This window comes from Haplochromis burtoni, unplaced genomic scaffold (genome assembly GCF_018398535.1).
Source record: "Haplochromis burtoni strain Fernald_Lab_line unplaced genomic scaffold, NCSU_Asbu1 Contig_31, whole genome shotgun sequence".
NCBI lineage: Eukaryota > Metazoa > Chordata > Actinopteri > Cichliformes > Cichlidae > Haplochromis > Haplochromis burtoni.
The window spans coordinates 2,052,553-2,063,705 of NW_024582392.1; the positions used below are offsets into that span (position 1 = coordinate 2,052,553).

Below are 11,153 nucleotides of genomic sequence, written 5' to 3' on the forward strand. Positions count from 1 at the left end.
GCATAATTAAGATTAAGGAACTGACCCCCCAGCCCATTGCTCCTTCAGTGGGCTGGTTTCAGTCATTATGCAAATGTACTGTTTATAAGTTTGGCGAAACCTGCAGTCAGCTGAGACTGAAGAAGTCACTTGGATGAGTGACGAAACGTTTCTCCCACAAAACGCGACGTCCAGATGAACAGAATCAACTTTTTGGAGATTTGGTAAATTTCCAAATGGAAAAATATGTTTTCAATAATGTTGAAAAACAAAACCAAAAAACAACAGATAATGAAAAACATTTATTGAAAGTTTGGTGGTTTTAAAAAAACTGTATAGAAAACAGCTTCCCTGAAAGTTGAACCGCCTGGGCTGTACCAAAACTGTAGCCTCTTGCGCTTGAACTGTAGCTCAGCAAATACAATGCTGCCACCTTGTGGTCACTTGTAGCACCTGGGTCTTTAATGGCGATATCCACACTCTGGATCCAGACTCTTCTAGATTTTGAGAAACGTCTTCAGGACCTGAAGCTGTCTGATCGATGTAATGTTACGACTGAGGCTCTTTCTTCATTTCACAGCGTTAAGCTGCATTTGTGGTAAACCATGACTGAAGAAGATAATAGCTTCAAACAGGATTCTAGTGCTTGTTTTTGTTTCTTCACATGTGAGGTATCAATTCATTTCTTCAAGGGAGCACAATTAGGACCTAACTGTAACATCTACTCTTTACTTGTAGCAGTTTATAAAAAGATGAAATTAATATTGAGCAGAAATTATTTCAGCTCATTGGTCCAACCCTCCACAAAAATCCGAGTTTTCTACGTAGCAATTTGGGGAAATGAATTGCCCACCCCTGCTCTAGATCATAGACTGGTGCAGTTTTGCTATTTAAACTATGACATATCCCATGATCCAGCTACTCAGTTTGTCGTAGATAAATTATACAGATTTGAACATTAGATTGTGACACTTAGAGAGGGTATAAAGCGGATATGGTCTCTTGAAGCATTCATGTGGTTATTTCCATTACTTGGAAAATTACGAGGGGTCACAAATAGAGTATTCATAGTATGAATTTTACACGACCTTATTACTGTACTAAAAGCTGATTCTGATCAGGTGAGACGGACCGACTTTTCTTCTTTCACTTGTCAGCAATGCAGAGTTTAGGCTGCACGTTTCCTCCTCCCCTTCTTTCTTCTCTTTATCTCTGAAACATACATTCACACGCGTTATACAAGCAAATGTGAAAATGTGAGTCTTCGCATCTCAGCATCACAGCATCACAGCATCACAGCATCACAGCACTGACAGTTGTTTACTTACTGACTGAAGTATGGCTGCTTTCACTCTGATTATGAGCTTTATCAGTTGGGACTGGAGGCTTTGATGCCCTCAGCAGATATTTTGGTACATGCTGAAAAATAAGAAACATTTACAGAGTTCAAGAACAGCTTCATGGGAAGATTAATTTATGATGTGGCAACTTATAATTACATGAATGCATTTTTTTTTTTTTTGCCAAATCCATCTTTGAAAAAAACAGCACAGTCTGACATCCTCCTCTCTGATGCATGACTGTTTATAACAATGTCTTAATTGAAGTCATGCACCATGAAATGTTTTATAGCACATTAATTCTTTTTAATATTTTATTTTTATTTTTGCATATGAAAATGTGCAAAAGAGGGATAGTGGATATACTGGACAAAGGATGTTGACTATGGAGCAGCCAGGAAAGAGAAGAAGCTTGACTTGGGGAACCTACTTACTAGTTACTTTTGGGAAAACCCACAAATAGTGTCACGCAAAAGTTAGTGAGAGGAGGAAAAGTGCACCCGATAGCTGACATATTTACTCTCCTCTAAGCCCATTCAAAGTTGAATCATAGTCCTCAGCCTGCCCCACAGACGACGACAATGAGCTTGTCCTCCATGTCTGATTGCTGGAATCCTGTTTTCAGCCTTTATTTGTTGAATTCATACTGAATTATGTCGCTGCAATGACTAAATCTACTTTTTTCTTGGTTTTTTATTACTTTTTGCTTGTTGATATTGCAGAGACTAAATCCTACACCAATACCAGGTCTCAGTTTTTCTAAAACTGAGTAAGTGCATCAGCAATAAAAATTAATTGGCAGTATTTAGAAGTACTGTAGCATATAACATGAGGTTGGGAATTACCAAGGAGGGCAGCAAGAACATCAGCAGGTGCATGGGAGGATGTGATCAAAGGTTTCCAGTCAGAGGGTAAGGCAAGCAGGACTTTGATAGATACGTGCAAATTTGTGATTATTTCTATAAAAAGGTTCAAGGCTTCAGCCCAAAAGAGTTGCAATTCATCACACAGATATTCACTGATGCATATACTTCTGGGTCTACTAAACCTACAAGGAAACTGTACCATAGCATCACATCACTGAACAACTACACTGCAAACTGTGAAACAATGATGTGAGAAAGATGTAAATGGTAAATGGATTGGTTCTTATACAGCACCTTTCTACTCTAAGCTGGCAGCAAGCAAAAACAAAGGAAAACATTAAACTGCACGTACAGTTGTGAACTGCACTGCTAAACTGTGCCTTACAGGACTCTTATCTTTGCACATTTTTTATTTTCTTTTGCAAGTCAGGGGCTGCCAAAGTAATTTCGTTTTGGTTTTTCAAATCAAATTGTCAGTACAAATTCTGAATCTGCATCTCCATACCCTGAAACAGTTCAGAAACATATTCTATACATCTCCACAAAAGCATATTTTTCCATTTAAATATGCAGAAGTTTCCCCCCTTGTCCTTTAAAATGCATAATCTTGCATTGACTCGTGCTTCAAATGACGACCTGTTGTTCTGTTTCTTAATTTGTTTTTGTTTTTTTGCATTGCAGAAAAAGCAATTTGCAGGACTCTGAAGCTTGAACTTTTGGGATATAAGGCATATTCGTACATACTATTGTAAATGAGTATCCAGTATTCCAACAATATCTATATTTAAAAAAAATTTTTTAAAGGAACAAAATAAGGAAAAGAATGACAGTTTCTTACTCTAAACTTTTTTTTTTGTTTAGATAGGACCAGCAGCAGCTGCCCTGTTCTTCACCAACAGGCCTACTATAGACATGTGTGCAGATGCTTGACAGGTGGAAACATCTTCATGCACCAACATTAGTGGCATATCTTCAGGAAAAAAAACAGTGAGCAGAGTAGAAAGTGTGGTTAAACACCGCTGCGCTGCTCATACAGTAACAAGTATGCACTGCACGATTGTTAACATCAGAGAAACCACAATCGAGGTCTTCTCTTCCTGAGTGTCTAACACCTGGTAACTTAAGTTAAGTAAGTGTCCTTTGCTCTTACTTTTATTTTGGAGTCCTTCAACTTTACAACAAACCGTCCACAAACACACAAAGAAAACCTAAAACATCACATTAAACAGGGTCTAGGTGCTAGATTTGTGTGCATCAGTACATCCTGTTTTAAGGGTCACATGCTTCAGATATGAAGTCCTTATTTAAAGTGCACTGTTATTAAATAATTGTGATGAACTGTTTGTGAGAAAACAGCTTAAGTCCTAATGAAGACTTCAATTATCTGAATCTTTTCCTCAGTGTTTATAGGATGAATGTCGTTCTCTTCACTGTAATAGTGACAGAAAATGTGCTTCCTTTGTGCTGGAAGCCAAACTATAGTGGACAATGGAAACGAAATATATTCAGCTCACTTTAAAAGATGCCTATGTCTTTACTTTTTTAGAAAAAGGATTCTTATCTTTGCAATACACGATATTTACAATTTAGCTTGTAATTTGCATTAAGCCTCAATCACACAGGTCTAGGAACCAGTTGGTGACCCTTGGCAACTGGTTTCTCCTGTTGCCAGGGAAAATATGCATTCCCTGATTAGCTGGTGAATGGTTGCTGGAGGTTGCTGGGTAAAACTGGCTGCAAAGAGAGTGCTGCAGCAAAAAATGAAAAATTGTGAGAAACGTTTGACCTCAAAGAAAAATTGTGTTTTTCCCAATTCATCAATAACAACAACAGTTCTTTGAATAGAAGCAGTCTGCGTAATACTGAACCCACCCAGGAGGTTTGTGGTCCATAGCTTGGCCTGCTGTCGCCTCTGTTCTGGATTCTTGCGCTGCGTCGCCGTTCGTTGGAGCTGCTGGGCCGATTTGTAGAGGAGGGCCGAAGACGACTGCTGGTAGAGGGAATTTCTTCCACTTCAGCCAGGAGATCTGTAAGTTCTCCATCACTGATCTCCTCCTCTGTCAGGGAGCTTTCTGTACAGCAACAAGTTCACAGAAATAAATGTGATTTTAAAAAAAAGGAAACACTGAACGCTGAAACACTTTAACTTTCTTAAGAAAAGTGGTATATAAATAAAGTATTTATATACTTTATTTATACTTAAATAAAGTAAGTACACCCATGTGATAAAGTAAGTACACCCATGTGATAATGCCTGAGTTTTTGGTGCTTTACATTGTACTTACAACAGGTGTCTTACCTGCTGTTTCTGTGTATGACTGGTCGCTGTTTTTTTGGCAGGAATGATACATTGTTTAGCCACAGTTCAGTTGTGTGTATGCAATCTGCTAATGGCCAAAGCAATTGCAAGGGGTTTTTGGTGCAGCACCGTATACATTTTTGGGATTAATTTCACTTATCAACAGCTTAAACCTCCAGCAACAAGCAAGCTGGGTAATTTTCTCCTGGTGACTGGTGCTTCCTGAGAGTACCGGTCCAGATCTGATTTCAAACTGACAGCTATTGATATTAACAGGATCATAAACATAATGTACTGATGTACATTTTTGCCCTCTTGAGAGGAAAAACTAACATTTCTTATTACTGACACTGACCTTTGCTGCTCTTCTCTTCTGTTGCTGATTTTGTTTGCTATTGATAGGGCTGTGCGACATGACCAATGCACAAAACCATATTTTTATGGCCCTAGCAGGGCCTCCAACAGAGATTGCCCTTGTGTGGGTGTGTCCCGCCATCTCTCCTGCCTCAGGTGCCACTTTTTTTGTACAGCTGACTCCCATCAGCAATTAGAAGTACTTAAAGCCAGAGAAAGGTGAGCTCTAGTGTCAGAAACCCATGTTGGGTTGCAGCTAGTGAGCTGTGCGTGTTTGGTGACTAATCCTTTTTTACTTACTTTTCAGTTTACTGACCAACACCTGAGTTTTGGTTTGTTTCTTTAAATGGTGATAGCAGCTTGACCATCTCTTTTAATTCAGTTATTAACCATTCTGCCTCTCTCCTTCATCCCCTGGACCTTTTTAGGGGAACGCAACACATACATTTATAAATATATGTTGTAATGGCCGCTATCTCGTTATCTTCCTGAGTCTTTATTAAATGGCGTGCCGCTGGGAAAAGCCTGCTCTGACATTTGAGTTTTATTTTGAGCACAAAATAAACGACAGAGTGAAAAGATAAGCGTTTTAATATTGTTAGTCGATATATTTCATCACATCGCACAGGCCTAGTTATTGGTTTAAACTTAGTAAAATGTCATGTAAGTGCATATAAGGAACATAACATTTTTAATGGCTCATTATTCTAGCCGTGAACCTTTAACTACACACTTTTACCTGTAACATGAGGAGTCACTGCACACTCGGGACAAACCCAGTCACCTTCAGGTCTCGTGTTTAACGTTGGTCTCAAGCAGTGCATATGATAACTGGAAAGAAAAAAATGTAGTTCTGTACATATGAGCACCAGCTGCAAAACATGAGTGGCGCTATTCAAAAAGCATCACAGGGTGGAATCACGACAAATCAAAACATGTGAAATCATACCCTGAATCACAGAGTATGCACACCAGAAGCCGGTGCCTCCGGTCTCCACGACCACATTCCTCACAGATAACCGCAGCACTGCTCCCCTCCTCTTCATCACCACCATCTTCATTTTTTCGTACGCTCACTTTGATCTGGGGAAGCACAAATACCTCAGCCCACTGTTCACATATATAATGCTGGATTTCCATATGCCACCTCCATCAAACCTTCTTTTGAACGTCGTCTCCAGGGCTCCGTCTCTGGTAGATTAAAGTAAAACTGATGCGATCCACTGGGCAAGTGTTAGCTGTCTGAAAATCAATAGAAAGAAAAGAAATCTGTGAACACAGCAGTGTCTTAAAATTTCATTCACATATGTTTGTAACTACTCACTATCACTTTGGAAAAAGTGAAAACAGTGGAAAAAACACAATTCTCAACACATTACATTACTTATATTTGGCCAACAGCATAGAACTTAATTTACAACAATTTGCAAAAAATTATTTTATCAATAAAAAAAATAAATCAAATCTAAAATTCTCACCTTTAAACTGTTAAAATGATTAACCGCATTAACATTATGTTCAGTCAGTGTCAGAAGAAGCCTTTTTGTTTATATTGTTTTTATGCCGTACATACCCAAGCGAAATTCCCTATTTTCCATCAAATGAGCTGGTATGGCTCTTAAAGAATGTTAAACAACATTTACGACTTTAAAGTATCTGTGAAAGGTGAGGAGAGTTTACCTGGGACCACTGGAGAATACATTCAAGGCAAAAGACGTGCTGGCAGTTCTCCAGAGAGCCCACAGTCTGCTTCTCAAAGGGATTCAGGCAAATGTAGCATTTCACTGAATCACACATCAAATCTTCGCTTTCTGCACCAGCTGTATTCAACACAGGGGATCTATCCATCTGTTTGTATCAGTTGAAACCTTTACTATGATATAAAATCAATATGACTGATGTCCGCAATACCTTACTGCTTACACACCGTTAAAACGGAACAGTTATAACCAAACTCCATTTCAGTGGTTTCTTACAAAGTCACTGATCGACCACAACAACAGGTCAGCTAGCATTAGCCGCTACTATCATTTCCTGCTGCCGCGTTAATATAAACATATATCAAAATATGTGTAGCCTCATTATTAAGTGATTCGTTCTTTACTTAACTTGTGTGACAGGATATCAATTATATTTAGCCCGTAAAATTAAATCTGTAGCTTCTTTACTACTGAACTATTTTCATGTTCCCCGCTACCCGTGAAAACATCCGGTCCTTTTCTTTCAGAATAAGAGCGGTTAATCGCGCTTGGTCTCTTTCACTTCCTGTAGTAAAGAGATAGTTATCTTAGAAACCAACTTTTACAAAATAAAAAAAATAGTAATTGAAAAAACCGGAATGATCAGTGATTGCCCCTCTGAAGTTTGAAACATTAGGAGAAAATATTGTGTTATATTCTGAATCCCTACTGATTCAGCTGACCCTGCAGAAACATACAGCATGCTCAATCCCGCCTATAAGAGTAATAATAATAATAATGATAATAATAAAATAAAAAAAAATAAATAAATAATAATAATAATAATAATAATACATTTTATTCGAAAGTACTTTTCAGAACACTGAAGGACACTGTACACAGCAGAATAATAAAAGCAACATAAAAACAAGCAGTTTACACAATCATAAAAGCATAAGACATAAAACAAATTTAAAATAGCAGAGTGGGGAGGTTATGTGGGATAAGCTATTTTGAACAAGTGAGTTTTGAGTCTGAACTTAAGGAGAGAGAAGGAAGTAATATTTCTTAAATCAGGAGGTAGGGAATTCCAGAGTCAAGGAGCAGAGCAGCTGAAGGCCCTGCTCCCCGTGGTGGCAAGACGGGCAAGACGGGGAGAGGGGACAGATAGAGAAAGAGAAGAAGAAGATCTGAGACACCGAGATGGGATGGTGATCTGAACCAGATCAGAGTTATGGAGGGGAGAGATGATGAATAGTACCATCTACATTAGTCAAAGAGGTCTGCAGTATGCATCAGTGGGCAAGATACTGAACCCTGAGTTGCCTCTGATACATCTCCCAATGTTTTAAACTGACAGAAAAATAAAACTGTATTTTGGAAGTCATTATTATTCAAGACAGAAACGCAGGACTACCTTGCACTCTCTTTACTGTGTTTTGACAACTGACTCAAATCAGTCATTGGGCTATGAGTCCTTAAGGTCATGGAAAGGAGAGCTTTTGCTTTACAGTGCATTGGCTGTGTGTTTGTGTCTGTTCATGCCTACTCAGTGAGGAGGAGCTTTGGGTCATTTCACCTTCTGACTAGCTTTCATTTTGTGACTAACTTCTAGGGTTTTCATCTGTGCTCTTTGGTGGGTATAGTGGCTTGGCTGTCTCTTTCAGTTTAATAATAACAAAAAGAAACTATATTTCAGTCTGAATTTTTCCTAATTATAGTCTGCAGTATGTATCAGTGGGCAAGATGATGAACCTCAAGTTGCCCCCGATACATTTGTGTGACTGAGGGTATCAGAATGTTGGAAAATTAGCTTAGGCATAAAACTGGGTTCTCAATTAGAGTACAAAAGTACTATATAATTATCCAGTAATGGGTAAAGCTGGATCCCTGAAGTGTGTGAACAGTTACTTTTTAATATTTCACCCACTTATGGTGACTGCAGACAAAAATGTGTGCTTCACACAAAGAGATGATATGAATAGCAGCACTTATACCATGTATTCACTTCCTTAAAAAAAAACCCAAAACAACAGGCTCCATCACTTTTTGCACCCTGTTGTGATACAGACAGTCTGCAATCATCTGAAATGAAAAACAAGATAAACTTGCAACATAAAGATGCAAAGATGTCATTCTTACCACTACAGGGCACACTGCAGATTACTCAAACCTTCTTAATGAGAGCTTTCAGTTTACAGTTTGCAAGAATGACTTAAATCACGTTTTTCCTTTACCATCATGAGTCACTGGGTGTATAATGATGCAGTTTCATTTACCGTAGTCAGTTTCACCTATTTAACACTGAAACTACTACACAGGCTAGAATGGATGTGTGTAGAATGGTTTGATTTGTCAGAAACGTCCATTCCAAAAGTTGTACAAATAAGTAAAATTTAAAAAACACACAAAAAAACAGGTTTAACACCACACTCTGATTTTATATTTTTATCTGCATGGCAAGCCTTCAGGTACAATATGAGAGAAAGTGAAAGATGTTTGTGTGTTTTGCAATATTAAAAGAAAAACCACAACACCAATATGGCAACTCTCAAAGAATGTAAAAACTCCATCCAGCCTGATGGAAATGTTGTCAAATTGTGGGGGAAGACTGAACAGCAAATTTCCATTCACTGCAACACTTTGTATATTTTTATAGTATGTAAATGATGCTTTTGGACTGACGCGAAAATGTTCTGCTTGTTTTACACATGCAGTACTAAGCTAACACATTAAAAATACAATCAAAAATAACCACAAGCTGTTAAGCTGTATACATTTACACTGACGAGGGTGGGTGATAAAAGTACACTGTAGACCGTCATGCTTTGGTTTCCTGTGCCTGTCTCTTTGAAACAGGAAACTACACTGTCTGAGCAAAAACCAGCATGTTACATACCCTCTGTAGTCAGAGAGAAGCAGCACAAACAGGAGGTTTCATCGCGTTTTTGGTCTGCATTTTCTGCATGTGGATATCAAACGGAGTCCATAAACGACTTGGTGAGCAATTTTATATATTAATGATAATATTCCACACATATACATAATTTTAGTAATTTATCTATCAAAAAAAGACTTTAGAAAATGTTTCACAAAACCTGCCGAGATTGTAAAAAAAATCTCTGTTCTCTTAAACTTTACAGCAGAAAAGTAAAAGTTATTAAACATCTAAGAATACTTTGTCATCGTTTATTATTGAAGATGATTTACTTTATTGGTTTAATTTGTGGACGGTGACTTTCTGCCTTGTTATGCTTCACTTTTGTTAATTTCTTGAATAAGTTAAGTATAAAATCCTAAATTACTCTTTGTTTTAATAAACCAGATGAAAGCGTTTTCTGGAGCAACAACAACGTGTTAAAAGCAGAATCTACTTTAAATGTTTCTGATCAGCTTGTGTTTGCTGTTGTGTGGAACTGAAAGTGGAAAAACTCTGAATGGAAATGTGTGTGTGTTTGTGTTGCAGGAGACAAACTGTGATGCTTCATTTTTGAGAACCATCCTACGCTTCTTTTGATATGACCAAGAAAAATACCAACCTGCCATGATGAATGTGACAAACGATGACTGCAACATCCAAACGCAAGAGTACGAGTATCATCTATTCCCGGCCGTCTACATCCTCGCCTTGCTTGTGGGTTTGCCGGGTAACCTGGCAGCCCTTTTCGTCTTCACCTTTAAGATCACTCACCGCACGGCCTTCAGTATCTACATCAGCAACCTGGCGGTGGCGGACATCATCATCCTTTGCGTTCTTCCCTTTCGGATCCACTACCACATAAACAGGAACAACTGGCAGTTCGGGGACTTCACCTGCCGCCTCACAGGGACTCTCTACTACGCCAACATTTACATGAGTATCTGCTTCATGACATGTATCTGCGTGGACCGCTATATGGCCACGGTGCACCCGCACAATTACCTGAGGATGCGGAGCCCCTGGTGCGCTCTGATTGCAAGCGTGGTGCTCTGGTGCGCTGTCGGAGTGGCCATCCTGGTCTTCATACTCATGGGGCCTCTGAAAACCAACTCAGACAATTCTCAAAACCTCAGTTGTTTTGAAAATTTCGCCAAGATAGAATGGGACACTCGTCTGGGGCCATACAGCATACTGGGCCTCGTCTTTGGCTCCTTGGTGCCCACCATAATCATCCTAGTGTGTTACCCGCTGGCCGTGAGGCGCATTTCCCTGATCCGAACTAGAACAGCCCAAAAAGCTGTGAGGGTCATCTACACCATCCTAGTTATCATGCTGCTCTGCTTCCTGCCTAACCACATTGTGTACTTGCTGCACCTCCTTTACCGCTGGGAGATGATCCAAAACTGCTCCTTTGGCAGAGCCATCTACAACGCCCGGCGGATCACCATGGCGCTCATCACCCTCAACACATGTCTTGACCCTGTGCTCTACTATGTCACCACCAGCCACTGCCACTGGGAGCGATTAAAGATGACATGGCTGTGGGGAGCGGTGAGCCGGAGGAGGGGGGTTTATACCATCGCAGTGAACTGAGGACGGGGGCAACAACACACTTACTGTAAATACAGCTGTAAATAAATAAGACTCTATATAAGCGTCATTATCACTGGACATGTAACTGGAGGACTGCCAAGACTTTTCTATAAAAGTGTTTAT

At 39.3% G+C, this 11,153-nt stretch overlaps 2 protein-coding genes across 2 annotated transcripts; one reads left to right on the forward strand and one right to left on the reverse strand.

The window, feature by feature from the left end:
• Window positions 1-268: 268 nt before the first annotated feature.
• Window positions 269-7,068, reverse strand: LOC102311124 (PHD and RING finger domain-containing protein 1). The gene is made up of 7 exons (XM_005918858.3): window positions 6,519-7,068; window positions 5,997-6,080; window positions 5,788-5,921; window positions 5,578-5,669; window positions 4,058-4,257; window positions 1,308-1,398; window positions 269-1,191 (listed from the first exon to the last, which is right to left on the reverse strand). Exons 1-7 carry the CDS (start codon window positions 6,684-6,686, stop codon window positions 1,148-1,150), a joined length of 813 nt encoding a protein of 270 aa, XP_005918920.1. The 5' UTR covers window positions 6,687-7,068; the 3' UTR covers window positions 269-1,147.
• Window positions 7,069-9,405: 2,337 nt separating this feature from the next.
• Window positions 9,406-11,030, forward strand: LOC102311434 (lysophosphatidic acid receptor 6). Its single transcript, XM_005918859.3, has 2 exons — window positions 9,406-9,517; window positions 9,984-11,030. The coding sequence occupies exon 2, from the start codon at window positions 10,062-10,064 to the stop codon at window positions 11,028-11,030; it is 969 nt and encodes a 322-aa protein (XP_005918921.1). The 5' UTR covers window positions 9,406-9,517; window positions 9,984-10,061.
• The last annotated feature ends 123 nt before the right edge of the window (window positions 11,031-11,153 follow it).